The sequence below is a fragment of the Centruroides vittatus genome, unplaced genomic scaffold, assembly GCF_030686945.1.
Source record: "Centruroides vittatus isolate TY-2023 unplaced genomic scaffold, ASM3068694v2 contig_651, whole genome shotgun sequence".
Lineage (NCBI taxonomy): Eukaryota > Metazoa > Arthropoda > Arachnida > Scorpiones > Buthidae > Centruroides > Centruroides vittatus.
In genome coordinates this window covers 2,296,123-2,322,206 of record NW_027122405.1, presented here as the reverse complement: position 1 = coordinate 2,322,206, position 26,084 = coordinate 2,296,123, and the positions used below count along the sequence as shown (strand labels likewise).

General features: G+C 29.4%; 2 protein-coding genes across 2 annotated transcripts in view; one reads left to right on the top strand and one right to left on the bottom strand.

The window, feature by feature from the left end:
- The window catches only part of LOC136979916 (uncharacterized), a 31,973-nt gene extending 28,976 nt beyond the window's left edge, over positions 1 to 2,997 (top strand). The window contains exon 2 of the mRNA XM_067275959.1: positions 1,561 to 2,997. Coding sequence (XP_067132060.1) covers positions 1,561 to 2,580 — 1,020 coding nt within the window. The 3' untranslated portion in view covers positions 2,581 to 2,997. The remainder of the gene's footprint in view (positions 1 to 1,560) is intronic.
- Positions 2,998 to 12,406: 9,409 nt separating this feature from the next.
- The window catches only part of Sec63 (translocation protein Sec63), a 60,023-nt gene continuing 46,345 nt past the window's right edge, over positions 12,407 to 26,084 (bottom strand). Inside the window, exons 14-19 of the mRNA XM_067275949.1 lie at positions 21,644 to 21,792; positions 21,370 to 21,573; positions 20,952 to 21,224; positions 16,719 to 16,817; positions 14,185 to 14,289; positions 12,407 to 13,881 (exon numbers count right to left, since the gene is read on the bottom strand). Of these exons, the coding sequence (XP_067132050.1) occupies positions 13,738 to 13,881; positions 14,185 to 14,289; positions 16,719 to 16,817; positions 20,952 to 21,224; positions 21,370 to 21,573; positions 21,644 to 21,792 (974 nt within the window). The 3' untranslated portion in view covers positions 12,407 to 13,737. The remainder of the gene's footprint in view (positions 13,882 to 14,184; positions 14,290 to 16,718; positions 16,818 to 20,951; positions 21,225 to 21,369; positions 21,574 to 21,643; positions 21,793 to 26,084) is intronic.

Below are 26,084 nucleotides of genomic sequence, written 5' to 3'. Positions count from 1 at the left end.
TCAACTAGCAGATAAGCCTGGCGTTGCTTAGGCAAAAAGTAACGACAGCAATGATTAAGATTATTACATTATAGCCAATCTTATCTGTTTTCACAGAATGCAAGAATTAGGTCCCTCTGTTTCCAGACTAATTAGAGAATTTTTAGATGGGTCTAAAAATATGTTTGATTTCCAGCAAAAATGCAAAAAACCACATCTGTGCCTGTAAATCTTGCACGTTGCTTTCTCTTAACACTTCCATTGTTAACACTTTCCCTGCAGGGGGAAGTGTTAACAACCTCTCCCCTGTGGGGGAAATTTCAAAAAATCCCTTTTTAGTATACATTCTCATGACATACCCTATTAAAACGCAATCAAAAATGCAAAACCTGCATCAAAAATAGTATAAAGCTGAGTTCTAAGCCTTAATCCTCTCCCTCTCTCCGTGGGGGGGGAATTTTGAAAAATTTCTTCTTAGTGTACATTCTCATGATGTACCCTAACTGTGTACCAAATTTCAACTTTCAACTACTAACCGTTTGGACTCTGCTTATTATTATTATTATTATCATCATCAACCCATCTCAATTATATATATAGATTGGTGTGTACTTGACCAATGAAATTGTGCCATTTTGTACTAGCCAAGTATTGCAATAAATATGACAATGATAAGCTGAAATAAAAACTGTATAAAGAGTTTGATTGTTTTAATGTTTGTTATATTATAGTATTTGATTTATATTTACAAAGGTTATCTTACATAAGGGTTTATCAAATCAAATGAGCGATCTAATGCATTTTAAAAATTCTTTATTCCTCTACTGTACCCAATTTAAAGAATTTTTAAAATGTGTTAGATTGGTCACTTGGTGTGATAAACCCTTATGTAAGATAATCTTTGTAGTTATATAAATCAAATACTATACTAATAATATAATAGAAGGATTAGAAGTAAGAAATAATCTAATAATCATAATAATTGTAATTTTTTGCCTGAGCAATGCTGGGATCATCTGCTAGTTATGTTAAAATTCTATGAAAAGTTTTCTTAATTCAAAATTTACTTTTTAGAATTGTTTGAAATATTTTATAAGATAATCTAAAAAATAAAAATGTTTCTGACAAAATTTTTATTAATAATGTATTGTTTAAATCAGATTATCAAGATAGGACATTTAAGAAATAATAATAGATTTCATAAAAATTGGGTATCTAAACATAATTGTTTTTCCTGTTTATCCTTTTTACTCTGTGGACACTAATAATCTTATCCATCATGGGTTTGCCAAGGACCATGATGTGGCAGCCAAGTGGTGAGTGATAAGACCTGACATATCCATACAGCAGACCACCCTCAAAAAATTCCTGGTATTTTTTTGACCACTTGGATTTGATTCTGGGTCTTCCAGAACAGTATGCTGACACCTTAACTGTCTCAGAAATCTGGCCAGAAATACAACATACCTGACATACTTTTGTCATACATATCTTAAGTTAAATAGCAGAGCAGTAGGCTAACCTTAAAAGAAATATTAATAAGTATATTTTATTTATTATAACAGATTCTTTTTGTTTCAGAATATATTTGAAAGTATGAAGCCAGGAGCATTTTTTCTTTGCATTGATAATTCAGGAGGAAGTGCCTACAAGATAATGCATAATGCTGCAAGAGAAGTTGGATTAAATCCTATTTTTGGACCAAAGTTACATATCGATTTTCAGATAGGCAACAGATTGAAGAAAGTCAGATTAGATATAGTTGAAGGCAGAAAGCTCTATGGAGCCAGTCCACAAGAAAATTCTAAAATCTCTATTGTAATTTATGAAAAACCTAATCAATCAAATAATTTTATATTTGGAACTATGGATAAGGCAAGTTCCTCAATGAATACTTATCATGATAACCAAACTTCTTTTAATTCCTATTATGAATATCCAACACATCGAACAAGTTCCCCAATAAATACTTACCGTAATAGTCAAATTACTTTTAATTCCTCTTACGAATATCCCTCTCCTTATCAAACAAGTTCTCCAATTTATCATAATCATCAAGCTTCCATCAATTCCTCTTATGAGTATTTATCTCCTTATCAAACAAGTTCTCCAATTTATCACAATCGCCAAGCTTCCGTCAATTCCTCTTATGAGCATTTATCTCCTCATCAAAGAAGTTCATTTTTTGAATCAAGTTGCGACTATTCATCAAACAATTGTAAAGACGATTTCCTAAATGACTCATCATTCGGAAAAGGCAATAACATGCATCTTAATCAATATAATTATCGTGGGATAAATAATAATAATAAAATCAATTGTTTATCTTTAAATCCATACAATTGTGAATTTGTGTCACAAAACAGTAATTCTGATTTTTATCCACTGAAAGAAAACTGGCATTCAGATCAATCAAATAATTTTATCAATTTTGAGGATAAATACTCCCAAATATGGTGCAAAAAACCAGTTAGTAATTTTTCAAATATGTCATCATCATCTAACCATAACAACAGTTATATGACATTAAGTTCCAGAAAAAGAAAGAGGACAAATTCAATACTAGATGAGAGTAATAAAAAGCAATGTTTTAGATTATAAATAAAATAAAACCCAGAAATAAGACTATTTTAGGCCTATAATCATGTCAGCTTACCCAGAAAGTTAAGATCACAACTGCTTTAGTTGTGTGTACTTAGCTGAAGCTGGATGAATAATAGTCCATAAATGTTCCCTAATAAAGTCATATTTCTGGTTTCCCTAACAAGAAGTTTGAGTTTCCTTTTATTTAAATATGATATGAGAAATGAGGTGAAAATGTTGGATCAGTTAACTCCTGAAAATTTCTAGCTTGACTCCCACTCATATTTTGCCCGTTTTTCTATTATAATTTCTTTTTTTTTTTTTTAAATAGTTTTAGATTTAAAGAATTGTAATTGTTTTATAAAATCCAATACCCAAAATAAATCTATACTTTCTCAGTTACTTATAATTTTATATTTTAATTAAAATAATTTTTGAATGTTATATTTGCTATTTTTGTAATAATGAAAAAACTTTAGATTAAATTATTATTTTCATAATATTGAAAAAATGTGGATATGGCAAATACAAAATTATGTAATGTTATTTGGTAAATATAAAAAGTATATATTTACTATTACAATAAAGTTTTATAAATAGAATTCTCTTGATGTGAAAATATACATAACACTGTTGACGTTGTATTTTTTTTATTAACAAATAAATGCCCACCTGTGGCCTAGTGTATAAAACCACTGAACACTGGTGGGCACCTCCACGTGGAAGTTTTCTGGATTTTCTTTGTAACACAATTCTAAAACCCACTCGTTTGTTTGCCTGTGCTGGAGCTTAACAGTGCATCTAGGTATCGATGGATGGCGGCGTGTAATTGTGGCACTACGCAAATATCGGAATTTTCTAGTGATTTTTATGTTAAGTAATGCGTAGTCCTTAATTAATGTTCAGTTATTGTCAGATAATTCTAATAAAAAATTTAAATTATTAAGAACGGAAAACGATTGGGAAATCCAGAATAAATCTTTCGAAAGAAAGCCTAAAATTTTCCATTTATATGTGGATATGCACGCTTTTATTGTGTATTATGAAATAAATGTAATTTTACTTCAGAAAACTATATATTTACATTACAACACTACTCAAAGAAATTACAGCTAATTCTCTTATTCAAAGAATTATCCCATTTCTGGTCGCCATCTTTGGAAACGCGACGGCCGGGGGAAGGTTAATGAGACGATGCAGTTCTTTCTGTAATCGGCATGCCTCGTAAATTCTTTAATTCCATCGTATTCAACACTAAATGAGATTCGACAAATGATGCCATGTGCCGAACAAATATCATCACGAGTTAATCACTTTTTTGAAATCGTTCCCTGGAGCCACGATTAGAAGTTTTCATCTCTAAAACGTGAACGTCGAGCTCCGCTTTTATTGTGTACTATGAAATTAATTAATTTTGCTTCAGAAAATTCCAATGACGTTCTTTGGAACGCCATTGTCAAACTTCTAGGCTTAGAAGATAGCGGCGCTCGACGTTCACGTTTTAGAGATGAAAACTTCGGCCGCAACCTCTCTAATGTCTAGACCAGCGATTCTCAACCTTTTTTGTCACGGTACACTTTTAATAATTTAAAAATTTGACGGCACACACGGTTACTTCGGTAAGTGAATCTCAATTGGAATCGCCGCGTTTCGGAATTGTGACCGGTGTTACCAGTTACAATTTCGAAACGCGTTCTAGGAAGGTAGAACCAATTGAACTACTTGTCCAATGTCGCTTATGTATGGATATTCGCAGTGGCGGCACGGGTTGAGAATCACTGGTCTAGACTCTAGACCACCGATTCATCTTGAAAAATCAATTTTTAAAACTCAATTGCGCTATTTTTACTGCCGTTTTATTTTTACTTAGAATTGCGTGAATTGCATTTGAAAACTCAACGCATTACAGAATCAACAAAAACTTTCATAATTATAATGATAAAATTACTTTCTCATTATAAGTAAACTTATTGAATATTAAAAATAATTTTATATTTCGATTGAAAAAAATATATAATTTATGTTTTAAACTTTTTCCGACCGCTGGCCTGGATTTGAAACTATCTCGCTAATTCATTCAATATGACGGCCGGATGGCCGAGCGGTAAAGGTGGCAGCCTACCGCTCTGGGGGACCCGGGATCGAATCCGAACGGGTCGGATAATCCCCAGGAATTTTTCGGGGGGTGGTCCGTTCGGATATGTCGGGCCCCGTCCCTCACCACCCGGTCGCCCCATTGTGGGCCTGGCCGAACCCATAATGGGCCTACTAAAAGAGGCCCTCTTAGTGCCCACAGGGCGGAAAGAGTTAAAAAAAAAAAAATTCATTCAATATTAATTCATTTTTTTAGAAAGAAGGCAGATTTACAAAACAAAAATTAATGAAATTACTAAAAAATTAAAATAAATGTAAATTTGATTATCTTTTGTGCGAAACAACCAAATTTTTTTCTTTTACAAAAAAAAACTCTATACTTATAACTCCGCCCTGTGGGCACTAAGAGGGCCTCTTAGTAAGCCCATTATGGATTCGGCCGGGTGGTGAGGGACAGAGTCCCCCGGAGCGGTAGACTGCCACCTTGACAGATCTACCATTCGGCCGAAAAAAAATTACAATTAATTAAAAATTGTAATTATGGATTCAAAAATGCAGGCAAAATTAAATAAATTATTAAAAATAAAAATAAAAGAGGTATTTAAAATCCCTAAAATTTTCTAAGTCTTCATTATTTTAAAAATGCACGCATTTTATCCTTTCGGGAGAATAATGTTTTTTTAGTATTAAAAAAAACTCAATTTTTATGTAAAAAAATCATTAAATCTTTCGCAAAACATATTTTCTCAGTAAATTCGATTAAAATATAAATTAAGAATTTAATTGTATTATTGATGAATCGATAAAAATAAAATTATAATATAAAACAGTTTTATAAACTGATTTGTGAGTTACATTAAAAAACTCGAAAGTATAAAAAAAAACTATAAAGATCTAACATTCAATGTGGCTTGTATAGAATGTTTTTATTATTGTATCCATTCAACTTAACTATTATTTTGGCACCAATCTCACTGGTTTATTTCTTAAACTCCATAAATGAGTCAGTTTCAGTGGCGTAGTGTGGGTGTCAGTCCACGGAAGCGGGGCGGAAGAAAATTTCGCGCGCCCTTTATTTAGGTATTTCAATTTAAAAGACTAAAATATACAGTAATTCTAAAGAACTTTTCAGCAAGAACAATCATCATTATTGTGTATTGTACAGGTTCAAAGTTTTGCAAGAAATTATTTTTTGTGAAATTGTGCCGCCCCTGCTGCCCCCACGCCACTGCATAGTTTCCACTGTTGTAAGCTATATTGATGACACACAATTTTCTCCCTTTCGATTTTTAATTGGACAAAATGGATAAAGCAAAAGTTCGAAATGATTTTTTTTTAAATAAAACTTCGTGAATAATAAAAATTAAATAAATATTCCATATAATTCAATATCCAGTTTATTGGCAATATTTACGTGAAATCCAAAATTTTATTGCGGTTACGAATTTAAGCGGAACAACTTTCTTGCCCAATATCGTTTCTCCATCTTGTACATTTTTACATCACTTGCAGACTGCAAAAAAGTGGTGCGCAAGTGATGTAAAAATGTACAGGCTCCGACCAGTGGCGTAGCGTGGGTGTCAGCCGCCCGGGGCGGAGGAAAATTTTTCCGCCCCCTTATTTAGATATTTTTACAAGATATTATTATTTATTGTGAAATTTTGCCGCCCCTAAAAGTGCCGCCGCGGGGCGGGCCGCCCCTGCCGCCCCCACTGGCTCCGACTACACGAAAGAAAAGTCGCCACGATACATCATCAAATACTCTCTGCTTTGTCAACGTGAAAATTTCCAACAAACGAATACTTAATTGTTTAAAAATATTTAATATTCGACCGAAACAAATAATTTTCTTGTAAAACGTAAATCGTTTTAGGAATCGAAAATCATGACGAGATTTGCTCAATTTTTCCCATTCCGATTAATCGTCCCATCACTAGTTTTACTAGTGTAATCTTTCATTCGCACCTGTCAGTTCAAAATAAAATGTGATGAGTATTTCTTTCCTCTTCTCAGATTCACGCCGCAGTCAAGAGTTCGGCATATGTGCCGTACTGCCGATGTTTGAAACTCGGTGCGCTAACCAACGATTATCCCTAGGCCAACGACAGACGGGCCATGGCGCGTAGAGATTAGGGAATGGTCACGTAATCAACTTAGTGCTATGGGAAGGAAAACGCATTTGCTTCTGTTTATATACATATAAAGTTGAATTTAAAAACTTATTCGTAGCAGAATTTTCATAAATATGAATATAAATGCAATTACAGAAATAACGCAATATAGATTTTTTAAAATACTTTTATTGAAATTTCTTATATTCTACATGCCTTAAAACATCTTAATATAGGAAATTAATACAAAAAATGATTTACAGTCACAGTATTATTATATACAGAATATTGCACAAAATTTTTATAAGCGTGATATATTTTTTCATATTTTTATAGATTATATATATTGACAGAAGCAAAGTGATTAGACACTGGAAAGTCAGAGATAAAATGATAGAATATTTATTTTCCTCGAATGATTTTTGGATTTGTCATTTTGAAGTTTCACATAATTATTAATTATAATTTCAAAGGCAAAGGCAATTTTACGCTTTTTTTTTTTTTTTTTTTGTAAACAGTTTGAAGATGGGACCTGAATATATATGATACTGTCAAAATACGTGTAAGTCCATCATATCTTTTATTTTCATTTGAAACAATTGACTTCTCTATCATCTTTACGATTAATTAGACATTCAATTTCTTTAATAATTTTATCCACTTTCATAACTTTCTCATACTTAATAATTTCATATTCAATAAAATTAAACAGGTCATCTAAAATAATGTGATTTTTTAAAATGCAAATTTTGCAGTATCTTTTGCAAAGATAATTATTCATTTTTCATATTCATTTTATATTGTAAAGTATTATTAATTACAGTTGAGCCATTTATAAAAGGGGCTTTGTTTTCACAAATCAATTAAACATATAAATAATCTATTTCTCTTATTAATTAAAATCCATCCTTTATCAAAATAATACATTATTTTATGGTATGGTAATAGCTACAAATGTCCTCCAATAAATTTACCTCTTGTTTCTATGTAGCTTTTATATGACTCCAAAATTTCTTGAAGAGTTCTTTCCACATCTTTTCTTCAACATCAGCATAGTCTTGATTTTGTTCCACTCGAGTTTTCACTTAACTTTATTGATATCCGGGAAAATATTGTTGGTATGGCATTTGACTTTAACTTTGGTATTTTTTTTTCAAGTATTCTTTTACTTTACCTTTCATTATACACTTATCTTTTCTGATATCCTCTTCTACAAAATGCTTGATGCACACACAGGATTATTTACATCTCTTGGAAGACAAAGTAGTAACAGTTTTTTCCTCATTTCTGCAGTTGGATTTGTAACCAGCTATTTTACAGCACCTGGACATTTTTTGTTAATACATATAATTACTCTCTTAATATTCTGAAAAAAATAATAAAATATAAAGATTACATAAAATTATTAGAAATTATTGAGATACTATTTCTAATGGACTATTATTTCCAATACTACTTTTACAAATAAAATAAATATGTTAAAAACTATAAATTTTCTTGTTTTGAAACAGGTTTTAAAATAAAATCATAGTTAAAAAAGGCAATTACCGTATTTTACGGACTATAAGACGCACTTTTTTCTTCAAAAAATTGTCTCCAAAATTCAGGTGCGTCTTATAGTCCGTAAAATATGGTACATTTTTTAAAATATTTTGGTAAATTAAGTATACACCATTACCTAAAGAAGAAGTTACATTTGGACATCTTGTGTATGGAGAGTCCTATACACAAAGTAACTTTTATTTATCCAATGTATATTATCATCCTAGGAATGAAGTTCTGTATAAAATTTCAGTAATTTTTTTGGATAAAGAAAAATTTTTTGCTATTTTACATTATAAGGTAATTTAAGATTGATTATATTAGAGCAGTGATTCTCAAACTTTTTCGATCCACTGCCCCCTTTGTTCCATAAAGTTATACCCAACGCCCCCCGTGTGAGAAAGGATTGGAAATATTCTTAGGAAAACTTTTCTATGAATCTCACACTTTGTGCCCTTACCGTACATTGTTCTCGACATCTGGAAACCATTAAATGCAATGTTTCCTCTTATCCGTTTGACAGAGGAAAGGGAACTTTTACCTTTGATCACCGTTCAGTACCCTGCCTCCAGCGCCCCCCTAGATTTACTCACCGCCCACAAGGGAGCGTTATCGCCCACTTTGAGAAATGCTGTATTAGAGGATATTGATTATAATTCAAATAAAAAACAAAACTATTTTCACTTAGGCATAACCTTTAACATTTAGATGTAAGGAAAGAGCTAACAACATTAAATATTCAAAAATATTTATAGTAATTTAAATAAAATACTCACCTGGAAATTATCAGTCATTTAAATTATCCTACATTGAAAGAAAGTTCTTTAAGTACATAAAATTTTAAAATATCTCAGATGTCTTTCTGTTTGAATAAACACAATTTGAACACTGACAGTTAACACTATGTTGCTCACACGATAAAAGCATGCCCTGGCCTTTCTTTCTCATTGGCCTCATGATTAAGTAATCTATTTTGTCACAAACCTCATAAATATACTTTATCTAAAATATGGTATATAGCATGTAATGTATATTCAAATCCCAAAAATAGTGAGAATAATGAGGTTTTTATAAAAATAGTAGTGAATAGTGAGTCCCTATGAGCCCCGTCAGTTTTAAAAATGATGGATGACTTCTCAATTTTCTACACCTTAATTGTGAGAATTGATAACTCTTACTCAAAGTAATGGAAGTACATTACAGTTAATTTTTGAAAAATTAAATCAAAGAAATAATTCTAAAACAGTATTTTATGAATTTCAACAACACTTAAATGAAAAATGAACTCTAATTTCTGTAAATAATAAAGCATGTCATCAACTATATCAAAATTTTGTGTTCAAAAGTAAAATGGTTGTTTCAGAATATTTATTCAGAAAAATCAATTTTTCTGAATAAATAATTTTTAAAAATAAATTCTAAAAAAAAAGTTAGTTAACCGTTTTATCATGACTCAATTGTCTGTATTACAAAATATTCTGAGTCTAATTATTATGCTTTTGTGTCCTTTCTATCTTAATTTAAATTTAATTTGTATACTAGTACTTTTTATATATTAACAGGACTTATTATACTGGAAAATATGGATGCAGATATTTAGTCTTACAGATCAAAAATAATGTTTTTTATTTAGTTCACCCGAACACATACACTTTAAACTTGTGTTTCGGACTTGTGCGTCCCTCCTCAGCAGGCCTTTAAACGACACTTTCTACAATTGACAATAAAACATTTCTCGGTACAATTATAACTAAAATCAATTAAAACACAATCATTTCCCAACAATAAATTAAAAATTTTTACAAATTTTGTATTTCCGAACTTCCTTACATTTCCAATTAAAACTAGGATCCACAGCAACCATACAATTTGATGCATTCCTAAGTTTTATACATTAAAATCGGTTAAAAACTATAAATTTAATTTTTATCTAAAATATTTTTGCTTCAATTGACTTACTTCTTTTTGTTTATTCTTTTCTACTTAATTTCTATTCTAACTCTTTCCCATCTCTTCTTTTATACTTCTGCCTCCCCCTTTTATAATGCTTATCCATGATTGGTCGATCTCTCTATCGTTGTTGTTATTCATTTTATTATTTTGCCTAATTATATTTGAATGCTCATACAGTTATCTTTTATAATTGTTTTTTTTTTCCTTTTTTCTGATTTTTACCGTATTTAGATCAATTTCGCAACCTTCTGTATTACAATGTTCAGCCACTGCTGAATTTGCATATTTTCCTTTGATTGCTCTGATATGTTCACTTAATCTTATTTTTAATTTTCTTTTTGTTTCTCCTTTATATGTTTTCTTTGGATTACAATTACAATCAAATGAATACGCTATTCCTTTTTCCTCTGTTATATCATATTTTTCTTTTTTTCTATAACATAAATGTTTTGTAGTTGAATTTATTTTTTCTGGTATTAAGTTGATTCTGTTTTTTATCACATTTTTAACTCTTTCAAATAATTTTCGAACATATATCAATTTAATAAATTTTTTCTCTTTATCTATTGATTTTGATTGATTGTCATTATCTAGTTTGACAATCAATCAAAATCAAATTAAATTTATAGTTTTTAACTGAATTTAATGTATAAAAATTAGGAATGCGTCAAATTGTATGGTTGCTGTGGATCCTAGTTTTAATTGGAAATGTAAGGAAGTTCGGAAATACAAAATTTGTAAAAATTTTAATTTAATTTATTGTTGGGAAATGATTGTGTTTTAATTGATTTTAGTTATAATTGTACCGAGAAATGTTTTATTGTCAATTGTAGAAAGTGTCGTTTAAAGGCCTGCTGAGGAGGGACGCACAAGTCCGAAACACAAGTTTAAAGTGTATGTGTTCGGGTGAACTAAATAAAAAACATTATTTTTGATCTGTAAGACTAAATATCTGCATCCATATTTTCCAGTATAATAAGTCCTGTTAATATATAAAAAGTACTAGTATACAAATTAAATTTAAAATTATTCTGACTCTAGCTTTAGAACACATTGAGATATCTAGAATATATAATTTCAGCAATATTCATGTAATCTCTGCACAACACTGGTAGGATATTGTGTTAATTATGATTAAAAAGTCACTGTTTCTCAAATAAAAATTATTTCATTACAAAAGGTTTGTTGTCCTTCTGTACCAATTTTGAAACGATTAAAAGTTGCAAAGGAGAATTAGTGATATTTCTACATTCATGAACGTTGCATTCTGTAGTGTCTTATACAAAGATACAATAAAAAATGTTATCAATAATACAAATTTTAAAATATTTTTAATATATTCATCCACATAATAATTTAATCTTTTTAAATTCACCTAACTTAATAAATACAATTCCAACAGTTTTTCTTCAGATAAAAACTTTTTAGAAAATTGAAATTGTTGAGAATTGGCAATAGAAAAAAATTGAGAGAAACTGCCAAAACATGAAAGATCCTGGAGAAAATAGAAAGCATTAAAAAACATGCCAGGCTACTCTGGCACCAGTCATATTTTCTTTTGGTGTTTCTTTTATTTTTCAGTCCATAAATATTTGCATTTTCAAGTTTTTAAATTTCTTAGAATTTTATATTTCAGAACCTTTCGAGTTACTGAGACATATTTTATAAACTTGTAAGAACCATTAAAACTAGCTCAGAACAGCTGCATGTTTTTTGTTTCAGTTGCCACTGAAGTGAAATCTTTACTTTTGGTTCTTTCTGCCCTGGGGCACTAAGAAGGCTTTTTTCATATCCATTGTGGGTTTGGTCAAGTGGTGAGGAACAAGGTCTCAACATATCTGAATCATACCATCTCCTGGAAAAAATTTTACAAGACCTGCTTGTCCAGATTCAATTCCAAATTCCCAGAGCAATAGGCTGATATCTTAATTTCTTTGAGCATCAGGCAGCTGTAAACAACATAGAATTGCTACTAATGAGTTTTAACAATTGCCAAAATAATCTTCATACATACCTCGGTCGACTTAATTCTTTTGGGGCACTGTTTATATTTAGAAAGCATGTTATAATAGAAATACCTTTAAAAAATGTTATAAAATTTTTATATTTGTTAACAATTATTTTAAACAATAATACACTTCCAATATGCAAAATCTTCAGATGATTTTATTTTTTCTCTCATTATCTTTTGTTTTTTTCGTTTTTTTTTTTAAATACAGATTTCACAAATGTAGAATGGGCAAATAACACTTTTTTTTGAATTTATCTACAAATTTAATACCTTCCAAAGATTTACTATTATAATATTCCCCTATTTATCATTTAAAACTGTAGCAGAAACCACAAATACATTTACCCAACATTTCGAAAAGTTGGATTTGTAATAGTATAAAAATACATCACACACTTTTATTATTATTATTATATCATCATCATATTATTATTATTATCATTATCATCCTGTATAATAAAAATTTTTAGTTGTATTTGCTGATATATTTTCATAATTCTACCTCTTTAGCCAAAAAAAGAACAAAGGAATAGATACTAAATTAGTAATGAATAAAAAAAATACATATATACATATATAAATGCATTAAAAAAATTCATTTTTATCTATAAGTAAACAATAATGAATGAATTAAATTCATATTCAATGCATTTTCATAAATTGTTTTTTGATATTTTCATAATTACAAAATTTATAATTACATTGAAGTAATAATCATCTTATGGATTGAATTTTAAATGAAATTTTATGTAAATTTTGAGCTATGTATATACATATATATTTATTTTTTTTTATTTGAAAAAATATATTATTAACAACAAAACAATGTATAACTGATATTTTGTATGTTTATACTTTGACTTTTTCTTTTTGACAGAATATGGAAAAAAAACTGGGATTAAATTTATAACACTCTAAATTTGAGTTCTGAGATGAGAAAGTAACACAACAGTTTTAGCAGACTAGATTACATTGACAAAGCATATAATTAAAAATACTAATTACACGTACGTCTTTGGATATTTGGAATGATAACGCAATAGAAACTGCATATATGGAGAAATACGAACCCAACCCAACGTGTCATTCGAGGAATTAATTTAATCTTTATTATTTTATTTTTTAAAGTTGAAAACAATTTGTATGTCTTTGACAAGTTTCGTGTGTTAAAATAACCTCAGAAAATAGAGGCATAGATCAGCTACACCGGTTGTAGCGTCAAGGTTCGAATTTAAAGTCTTTAGTTCGTTAGTGCAAAAAAATACGTCTTTCTTGTTTTTCGGATGTGAATTTTATCGAATGTTAATCTTTGAACAGATTAAATAATTAAATATAAAATATTCTTCTTACACATTTCCTACTACATTTTGAAAAGTTTAAATAATGCCTGAAAATAAAACATACTTTGACAATAGTCCATACAAAAAATTATTTGTAAATAGTGCTGCAAACAATATTCTCTCTCTAGTCTTCGTCAAAATCGTCGTCGTCGGTAGCCAAATCTGAATCTTCTACTGCACTTTCTTCTTGTTCTTTATCTTCCTCCTCTTCTGAAATATCCCATTGCACTTCATTCAAATCAACTTCTTTTGCCTCCTTTACATCCAACTGTTACACAATAAAAGTGTTAATTATTAATGTTAAGTCTGCTTTATAATTCACTGAATAAAAATTTTAAAATTGCTTTTATTTTGTTTTGTTGCAATCTTTTTATCTACTATATATTACTACATATATAAAATAATTAGCTTAAAATTGTCATGACACTTTTTTCTGTCACAAAGAGAAAAAAAATAATTATAATTATATATAGTAATATGTTACTAATTACTCTTCAAAATTAATCTATCATAGATTTAAATGAGTTATTTTACAAATCAAGTATTTATTTAAAGGTTTAAATTAAAATACCTTAATAACTTTTGTTACATCAAAGTCCAAATAAGAATCACTTCGGACAATAACAGAATAAGGATAAATTCCTGGTTTTGCAGGAGCCGTGAATTTTAATTCTACCTGTGAAGAAAAAAAAATAATACTTTAGATTATAAAATGTGGATTTAAATTTAAATTCCTGAAATTTAAACAACTACAAAATAACATAATACATTTTAATACATCGAAGAAGTCTGATTTATTTTGCATTAATGTTTTTGAAGCCAAGATGCTTTATCTCGGATACAGATTATTAAAAAAAAAAAAAATGTAAAATATTCAAACAAATATGTTTTTTAAAATAGTTGTGATTAGTTATACTATAACAAATATAAATAGAATAAATAAGGCATTGTAAATGTGCATAATATGTCCAAAGTTAAAAACAGTCAATCAATTCTACATATTTTTATACATTGTTTGTACACACATGAATATATATATACAACATAATACATTCATTATATTCAAGCAATGTCATAGCTGAAACCTAATGCATGATCATTCTATGCAGCAGTTGCAATGTCTTCAACTGGTTCTGGACAAATTGGTTTGAATTTTCTTGATCTCACTGTTAAACATCTTGTTTCCTCAAACTTATCAATTGTTCTTTTGAGAATATATGGCAGTTGCTCATTAAAAGATATCATTGCACATTATCTGCAAATATGATTTGGAATGGGTATAAAGAAAAACATAAGGAATCAATTATCTGTAGAAATTATGCTATGGATAAGTTTAACAATGATATTAAGTTGTAAGTGCCCAGATATAGTGGCTGAAAGCAAAGGTAATGGGTAAATGTAAATGTTAAAAAAAATAAACTTTTATTTTTACTATATAAAGACCATTTACTTATGATTTTGTATATTCCTATTAATATTTTATCATCAGATAATGCAGCTGTTTTAGATTTCCTGAATTAGTAAATCAAAATCTGTTATGGAATTATTGCAAACAACTTGGATTATGCAACATTCTCACGTAGAATGAATGTTTGTTTGGTTTAAAACATAGCTGAAACACAACTTCAGCTAGTTGTTATAATTTCTTCTGAAAATAATTTAATTGTACTGATTACAATTTTTAGATTTAACTTAAAAAATTGTTACCATATAATTACAGTTATGAAATATCAGATAATTATTAGGTATACTAATACTACTGGCATTTACTTTAAAGTGACACTATAAGAGTATTATATTTTATAATAATAAAAATATACATACATATATTAAACTTTTTGGTTGTTAACCTGTTCAATGACTTTTTATTAACTAAAAAACGTGAGAGAGCTTAATGAATTGAAGAAAAGGCAAACAAACACACAAGAGCTCTTGTCAAATTTCAAGGGATAAAAACTAAATTTTTACTATCACTAGCTAATGCTGAAGACTTATCAAATTCAATTATTACATCCAATAGTAATTTCAAGTTCTTTAACTATTTTTTCAAACCAAAAAGAGAATTGCCTTCAAAACAACATCGAATAATCCAAATTATCTGAAACTATCTATAACAGATTTTGATTTGTAGTTTGGAAAATCCAAGACAAACAGCTGTATTACCCAAGAATAAAATATTAATATGAATGTACAAAATCATAAGCAAATTGCCTCACTTCATATGGTAAAAATATAAAAATTACTTTTCATAACTTTTGAGCATTTTTCTTTGAGAAAATGTGCATACTAGAAATACACAACATTCACCTATTACCTTCATCCACTAAACTGTAGCACACAAGTTGATGTCATTGTTAAACCTATCCAAATACAATTGTTACAATTTCTCACTCCATTTCATTCTATTCATGGTAGTAAATTCCCTCTGAAATAATCATATTGCAAAAGTGCTATTATTAACCAAAGAGTATTTTCTTAGAAGAAAATGCAGACGATTTTGAATATGGCTATTTTAATTATGATAATCTTATACATTTTAGTGCTGGTCAAAATTTGATTATAAACAAAATAAAACTTAAAATTGTAAAAAAAATGTATTATTATTTTAATTTACAGGAAACTTAAATTTTTCTGTCATTTAAAAATTTTAATATAAACTGAAAAAGTTAAAAATTGATTACAACTGGCCATACAACAGAAAAAGTAACAAGTTTTACATTACATCTATGTAGACAAGCATTTATACTGCTTAAATTAACCTTTTAATATACTGTAAATTATTAAATTCTAACATTAACTAAGATGATTATTTAAAATCAGAATTTAGCACCTCTGTGGGCACTAAAAGGGATTTTTTCAATACTCATTATGGGTCCAGCCTGATAGTGAGAAATGACACAACACATCTGAGCTAGATCATCCACAAAAAATTCCTGGGCTGCACAGCCCAAAATTTTTTGGTTAAGGTTAAGGTATTGGCCTAGTGCTTCTTCAGAGCACTAGGCCAGTACTTTAACTATGTCAGCCGCCCAGTTGTCTGGAATTTATAAATCAATTTTTATTAACTAAAAGTTTAAAAAAAAGAGAAAAAATAATAAATCTTACTTCTTCCTTTTCTACCAAGTTGGTCATTAAATAAGGGACGGTAATCAATGAATGTCTCTTCTTATCTGCTATATAAACCCACCAATACTCTTGTTTATCCTATTAAATTCAAATATTAAAATCATCATTAATGTCTACTTAAATACATTTTATTTTCATTTAAAAATGAAAAGTTCAATTGCTGAAACTAACAAATACATACACAAATACAATTCTTTAAATGTCTCATAATATAAAATTATTATAAGAGTGAGTGCAAATCAATTTACTTAGTTCTTATTATCAAAACACATTATTCAATGAGACTGTAATCGTGAAAATTAATGGATAAACAAACCATCACACATTTATTAATAATTTTTATCACATACATTTTTTCTGATTTCCTTATATTTTAAAAATACACTCAACTTTCTGTTAAATTTTAATTTTAAAAAGAGTTCATTATTTAAACAAGTTCTCTCCATTGTATGATGATGATGCTATGAGATACTTTTATCTTTTGAAAAGTCCCCTCTAGCAGAGAATAACTTCATAAATAATTTACTTTTATAACTAATTAAACATTGTTTCAACTTAATAATATTGAAGAAATTTTTTTTAAACTTCAAAATGATAATTAAATGTTATATATTTTAAAATTTAATTTAAAATTCATTGTGATGACACAGATTTTATAAAAATACTGCAGATTTTTGATATATTAACTGGGGATCTACCAAATTATTATTGCGCTATTGTAAGATTAGTAAATAACCCAATAATAATTTAACAGTTTTGTTTGGAAACTTTATCAGTTTGGTTGTTTATAAATGTATGTATAAATAAATAATTTAATGATTTTCTTAAACTTAATGCTTTTGAGTCCTATTCATTTGGGTCATATTAAGAGTTATTTTCTGGGCTCTAATACAGAGTAATCAATCTGGAAAATTTGGCCTAAAGGTAGGTAGTTATGCTACCATTTTAAATTGAAGTTATTAATATTGTTTCAAGTTGATTTTGAATGAATACTTCAGATGATTATGGAAAAGAATAACCTGAAACAGTGCTCATCTGCAGACTAGGCAGATCCATTGCCAGTTATGCTATCCATAACTCTAATTTTTTTTTCTTTCCAGACATATATAAAATTTAGAATTACTACAATCATACAGATTAAATGTAGCTTCTTAATCAATATAATGTGCTTCATAAACATGAGATAATTAAATTTATATTATATTAAACTGAATGTATTCAATAAACATTTTAAAAAACTTAAATTTTAGCTGTTACTGGTTAAAAAATAATTTTTTTTTTAATAGAAAATGCTACTCATTATTGTTATTTTTGTTATGTATTTACAAAATAAAAAAGTACTTTCATGTTTGATTTTAATTCAAAATGCATTGCATTATAGCATAATAGTGATCAACGTCACCGTGCAATTAAAAATATTCAAAAAGATAATATAAGAGCTTCCCTACTTACAGCATTCAACTTACAAACTTTCAGACTTATGAACAATTTGATCGTAGGTCTAAAATTTAAATTTTGCACAGATTGTGAAGTTCTCTTGCTGCTTGTGGGGTGACATTGAAGTCGCATTTTGGCCAGAAATAAATAATAACTTTTTTTAATAAATAATATGGATTTACTCCAGTAACCACCACCTTATAAGTTGCTGAGGGAATTTTTAATTAAGAAAACTAACGTTTTCGATCTATTCCATAGATTATCTTCAGGTTTAAACTGACGAACAAAAATAATTCCATAGAATGGAACACAACATATTTAAATTCAAAAAAACCGACAACAGAGCAACTAATTAAAATGAGAATTAAAGTGTAAAAAATACACAAATGTAAACTAACAAACACATAACAATTCCAAAGTTATTAGTACATACTAACTCCATTTAACAGATAATAAAATATTAAGGTTCTCCAAATACAAAACACATCGCAAATCATCAGCCATTTGCAAGTCTCTTAATTGCAAACTTCCAAGCTGACAGTAATCCCTCAGCGTCCCTGGCGTTAATGCATCTATTGTCGAGTCTACTCTTGTATATTTCTATTTTTCCCGCCGTCTTTGCCAAAGTTGGGGAATATATTTGTCTGACGATTTCCGCCTCTTCCCATCCAAAGACGGATCCTTCGGCCTGGGCCATCTGGGCCAGTACCGTTGCGTTCGAACTTTTCCTTACATCATATTTGTGTTCTTTGACCCTTACACCTAGGTTTCTCATTGTGACCCCTATATACTCCTGTTTTAATCCTAATTGCTGGTTTTCATAAGGGATCCTATAGACCCCAGCTTTATCCTCTTTCTTAATCTTCCCTTTATCAGTTCTTAGAATTTTGTAAAGGTTCGGGGCTTATGTTAAGATCAATGTTGATTTTTTAATGTCCGTTATCTCCTTCATAATGCCCCTTACATTTTTGTTGAATGTAAACTTAGTATATCCACTAGGTCTTTGTTTAGAGGTTCTTGTGTCATACTTTTCAAACTTCCTCACAATACCATTAATTACGTTTCTTCTGTATCCAGAGTTCTCTGCTATTCGCAGGATCCTGTCGATTTCGTTAACCCTGTCTGTAACGTTATTGCAATAAGTAAAAGCCCTTCTGACTAAGGCACGAAACGCTGCCAATTTATAACAAAATGGATCATTTGACTGTGGAGGGATGTAGAGTGAGCTATGTGTTGGTTTTGTATACACTTTAGTGGATAGATACCCTCTCTTAAAGGTGATATTGATGTCTAAGAAGTATACTTCTATTGAACTTTTCTGCTCAAGAGCAGAAAAGTTCAGTAGAGGTACAGTAGAAGTTCAGTAGAGGTAGTCTAGAGGCTGGAGGATGAAAACCAGCAATTAGGATTAAAACAGGAGTATATAGGGGTCACAACGAGAAACCTAGGTGTAAGGGTCAAAGAACACAAATATGATGTAAGGAAAAGTTCGAACGCAACGGTACTGGCCCAGATGGCCCAGGCCGAAGGATCCACCTTTGGATGGGAAGAGGTGGAAATCGTCAGACAAATATATTCCCCAACTTTGGCAAAGACGGCGGGAAAAATAGAAATATACAAGAGTAGACTCGACAATAGATGCATTAACGCCAGGAACGCAGAGGGATTACCGTCAGCTTGGAAGTTTGCAATTAAGAGACTTACAAATGGCTGATGATTTGCGATGTGTTTCGTATTTGGAGAACCTTAATATTTTATTATCTGTTAAATGATGTTAGTGTGTACTAATAACTTTGGAATTGTTATGTGTTTGTTAGTTTACATTTGTGTATTTTTTACGCTTTAATTCTCATTTTAATTAGTTGCTCTGTTGTCGGTTTTTTTGAATTTAAATATGTTGTGTTCCATTCTATGGAATTATTTTTGTTCGTCAGTTTAAACCTGAAGATGATCTATGGAATAGATCGAAAACGTTAGTTTTCTTAATTAAAAATTCCCTCAGCAACTTATAAGGTGGTGGTTACTGAAGTATATATTTTTGCTGAGTACATTTATGTTTAATGTGGATTTGTTTCTATCACATATCATCATTTTTTGTTTTTCTGAAAATTCCAAGATTTCAATGCTGTTCACAAAGTAGTGTTGAAGTTATTAATGTTGGAGTAAGAGCATTTTTTGCTATTGTTTGCAATTTTTATAAACTTTCACAACTAGTGCTTGAAAAATGTGTCTGAAATGTAATAGTAAATCTAGCAGTGAAAATAAATGCAAGAAGTGTTGCTCTATTACCATGGAAACTAAATTTGTCATTATAAAACTAAGTATGTTAAGTGAAAGAAACCATGTTTGAAACATCTGTTACTAAGCAGGTAAATGAGCATAACATATTCTATTAAGTAGATTGAAGGATCAAATACTAACAATAAGTGGTTATTCTGTGTACAAATGTACTTTCTAGGTTAGTTTTCAACTTACAACAAAACTGCAAGAACCTAACCAATTCATAAGTAGGGGAGCCTCTGTATATTAAAAAATGAATATACAAAAAAAATCAGAAAGAGACTGACAGAACTGAAAGTACAGTAGACTACATATATTTTTGCTTTGTATGTTTCATTATATAATATTAACTATTTATGATAACTGTAAGCAGAAGTAAATTATATTAATTGAATTGCATTTATAAAATAAGTGAGATAGCTTTCATAATATGCTAATGATATGGACTTAATGACTTATTGCATTGTAATTTAAATTTAATAAAAACAGACTAACCTCTGGAAAAAATGGACAGTGAACACTATGAGATTTCTTTGATTTAGTTTCTAATACTTTCTCTTTCTTTGCCATTTTCTGTTGAAATTTTTCCCATTCTTCATCTTCTTCTTCGTTTCCTTTATCTTGACGATCTCTGTTATTAGATCCTATTTCTTCACTAGCATCGTCATGATCACCTGTTGATCCAGAATGACTACTACCTGCATCAGATTCAGAATCGGATTCCCCACTTTCTTCTGAATCCCTAATTCTTGTTTTTTCTTCATTATGCTAGAATAAATATTTTTTTAATGTAAAAAATTACTCTGTTAAATTCATTTCATCAATGATAAAACAGTGTAATTTCTAGTGAAAAGAATATTCATATTAAATGTTATTTTTAACTATTTCACTACTATGGTAAATAGCTAGTTACTTTTGTTGAAGATTTATTATCAGAATTAGTTTGCTGTTGTTGAGATGCCATCTTTTTTGATGCAGAATTTGAGGAAGGCTTTGCAGAAGGCTTCTTTTTGTTTTTACCACCTCTTCCAGGAGCACCTCTCTTTTTCTTTTGTTTTTCCCAAATTTTTGGTTTCCGTGTGTGAGGAGAATGTTCTATTACATTTTGTTGTTGATTCTATTAAAAAATTTGAATAATTTAAGTTATTTGAAGTATAAATAAAAAATTTAATAAAAATGACATCTACTTCATTTTCTTCTACTGGTTCATCTATTTCTGGTTCTTGATTATTTTGTTCTTGATCAAAAATAGTAGACATATTTCGACGAGTCAATGTAACTGTCACTGTAACCATAGCACCAGCAGTGATGGTACAGGAATCTTCATCATCCAAAACTAAGATAAATTATATATATATATGTTATCATATTATACTATAGTCAATTTCAAATGTAGTGTAACCTCAATTTATGAGTGTATATTGTTCCCAAAACCCTCTTGTAAATATGAAATTTCATTTCAAAGTATTTCATCTTATAAATTAGAAAGTAATAAAACATCTCACTGTATTGAATTCTAGTATATCAAGTACTCTTAAATTTGGGTCACACAATAATCAAGAGATTAAGAGAGTATCAACTGCTAAATAATGATTTCATTTACAAACCAGATAATTTAAATTATAATTGAAAAAAATTATTGCTATATTTATAAATGAATTGTTTATTTGTAATTATTAAAATGAATTTCACAGAACTGGATAATAAATTAGAATAAATATAATTAATAATAAGCAAATTATTTACACACACTCAAACAGTCACACCTGTTATTACATTATTGGTTTATACAAAGTCTGAGTTAATGCAGAAAAGATTTATGAACCCATGTATGAGAGAGAACACACATTTCAATGTTAATGAGTCCAATTAATACAAAATGCTAATTTTTTAAGTTCCTTCAACTTTGTATTAGCGGGGTTTGACTGTGTATAAATTTATAATAATATGAAAAATATTTATTGTTGATATAAAAGAAAATGTTTTAAGCTATAAATATGCAACAATATGCAAATTAAAAAATTTCTTAAAATACTGAAATTGTAATTCTTGTTATCTTCAGTTATAACTCTTCCTTGGATTAGAATTTAGAATACAAAGAAAAATAGGTCAAAAGCAAATTTATAATAATAGAATGAACATTTATCAACTATGAAAAGAATCTATAAAGAACAGAAAAAATTTATAGTAAGCCACTTTTTTTCCAGTTTTAAAAAAAAAATTTCAATTTTCTTAATATTGGGTTGTTCGGAAAGTAATTTCGTTTTTTTACCACTAGAGGGATTAGTTGAATTTTTCCCGCCATTTTCATTCTAAACCGTATTATCATTATATATTTTGATAGCTGGCATTTTAAGGCTTATTTTTAAACAAATTTATTTGATTTTATAAAATTGCTTTTTTGGTGTGTCCCATCAAATATGGAAGATCGAAAGCAGCATTTTCGGCATATTTTGCTCTTTTATTACCGAAAAGGTAAGAATGCTGTTCGATCAAGAAAAAATTGTGTGATGTGTATGGAGAAGATGTATTCACAGAACGACAATGCCAAAACTGGTTTACGAAATTTTGTTCTGGCAATTTTGATATTGAAGATGCACCACGATCTGGAAGGCCAGTTGAAGCTGATGAAGACAAAATAAAGGCATTGATTGAAGCAAACTGCCAAATAACAACACGAGAAATCACTAACAGATTAAATTTGTCCAATTCAACCGTTTATTACCACTTGAAACATCTTGGTTTTCAAAGCTTGATATATGGGTTCCACATGATCTTACAGAAAGAGATTTGCTCAATCACATTAACATCTGCGATTTGCTTCTCAAACATCAAGAAAATGATCCATTTTTGAAGCGAATCATAACTGGCGACGAGAAATGGATTGTATACAACAATGTCGAACGTAAGCGATCATGGAGTATAAAAGATCAGCCAGCTCAAAGCACTTCAAAAGCCTATATTCATCAAAAAAAAGTGATGCTCTCTGTTTGGTGGGATTTTAAGGGAATTGTTTTTTTTGAGCTTCTACCAGACAATTCCACAATTGATTCGAATGTCTACTGCCGTCAACTGGACAAATTGAGTGATATTATCAAACAGAAAAGGCCTGAATTGATCAACAGAAAAGATGTAGTGTTTCACCATGATAATGCCAGACCTCACACAAGTTTGCTAACTCGTCAGAAGCTGTTACAGCTTGGATGGGATGTGCTACCACATCCACCATATTCACCAGATCTGGCACCCTCGGATTATTACTTATTTCGATCTTTACAAAATTTTTTAAATGGTAAAACATTTACTTCAAATGAGTATGTCAAAAATCACTTGAATCAGTTTTTTGCAAGCAAAGATCAGAAATTTTATGAGCATGGAATCATGCTACTACCAGAAAGATGGCAAAAGGTATTGGACCAAAATGGTCAATATATAATTGAATAAAATATTTATATATTATAAGAAAGTTGTTTTCTTTTTCACGAAAAAAAACGAAATTACTTTCCAAACAACCCAATACACTCATATCAGTTTTTGGGGCCCTTTCTAATGTAATTATATAAATTATTTTTGTCAGTCAAATTCACTGAAAATAGTTAACTCTTTCCAGTTTAATTCTAATAGTTTCTGGATATGCTTTGCATATCTTTCTGAATTGTCTACTCACATCAATTTCCTTTTGTAGGCATTGAGTCATAAAGGCATGCAGAGTAATTCTCATGTTAATCTATTAATTAAATAGGATATTTTTAACTCTTGTAGGTCCTCAACTAGTTTTTAGAATAGAATTATATTAGAATTATCATCAGTTTTAACAATGTTTTATTGAACTGTCAAGAAATGAATTTATTCCTATAATCTAAATCAATGATGCCCAAACCAATTGGAAGGCCAAATTGTACATAAGTTATATAGGCAGACCACAAATATTTTTTATATTCTGTATATACAAAATGAAGGCCTATTTCTATCACTTAAAAGAGAACATTCAAAGTATAACATCAGCAAAAATTTGCCAGTTTTGATCCCTTTTCCTCATCACCACCAGTCACCAGAAATCAAGATATCCCTCTCCCCTTAATTATGTCACCAGCCCAGACACTTAAACAATTCACAAATACACAGAAATTATTTTCAGAAAATTTTGCAATGATTGGGAAGAAAAATAGACAACATACAATCTTAACTCATCAAAGACTCACACTCCCCCACTGTCAACAATTATCAGATACAAAGAAATCTTCCAATAAACTATCGATATAATGCTTAAATGGATCCTAAGTGATTTGTCAAGTATGCTTACAGGCCAGATTAATGTCTGCTGTGGGGTGGATTGAGCCCATTGGCCATAGTTTGGTCTCCACTGATCTAAACAATTAGAAAAAGAGAATCTCTCAACTTCAACAAGAATCATATTCATTTTCTTGTAGAAAAATTTAACATGGAAAAGGCTTACTTTTATAAACATTTATGTCAACTTAAAAAGCTTCAGTTGAGTCACTTCTGAGATCAATCTCTTGAAAGATCTCTTTTGCAAGGATACACAATGAACTTTCCAAACCAAAATACTAAATAAAGCTTCAAACTGAATTACAATTAAATTATCATCACAATTCTTGCAATTTTTGATAATTTTAACCTATCCCATGATGAGATTTTTCTCCATTGAGTGTCATGCTTTATTTAAAACTCAACAGTGATTGTCATCAATTTCTTATTTGGAGGACTAAGATTTCAATGTAGCTGCAATATCAAAACATATATGGAGACATTACTATTGATGTGTTTTTACTATGCTTAGCATATTTAAAGTTTTGAAGCAGTTTGGGCAGAACTGTAGTATACATCTAATTGTTATTATTGCTGACAGTACATTAACAGAGAGATTAAGTTAATTTATGCCAAACCTGATAACACTAGTTACTCGTTAGTTCTGATAATCTGTATTACTGTTATTTCTTACAGTAGTTTCAGGTTTTCATGTCACATGGAGTGCAACTGTTTAAATTTTGCATAATGTATCAATTGGCAATGCAATTAATGCATTAAGCAAAATTTTTTATTCTTTGTGTTTAACAAAGTAAATGAAACTTTACTTTGATTATTAACAGTCATGTATTAATATACATGACTGTTAATAATCATAATTTAAACAATTTTAATTATTACCCAAAACAAAAAGTTAATTTGGTTATTAAATGTCAAAGAATCTTTTTAAAAATCAGAAATCATGGTAAATTTCTCTCAAATCCAATTACTGAAAAATGTTCAATTCTTTCAATTCTTGATACCAATTCCAATTAATAGTCCAATCACTATAAATAAATTGAAAAATCCAGTATTTCATGAGGTCATTTTAGTCATTGATGACTGTTTAGCCAAAAGTTAACAGCCTACCACCCTGGAAACCTAGAAATGAATCTGGACAAGTCAAAAGATCCCAGAAATTTTCCAAGGAAAGATCTATTCTTGTCCCTCAACCATTCAGTTGTCCATTAACCAGCCTAGTTGAATCTACTTCAGGCTTGACAAAAAAGGCCTTTCTTGGTGCCCAGGGGTAAAAAAAAATTATTCATGAAATTAATATATCTAAAATTATTATTGGTTGTTGACATTATGAATTAATTC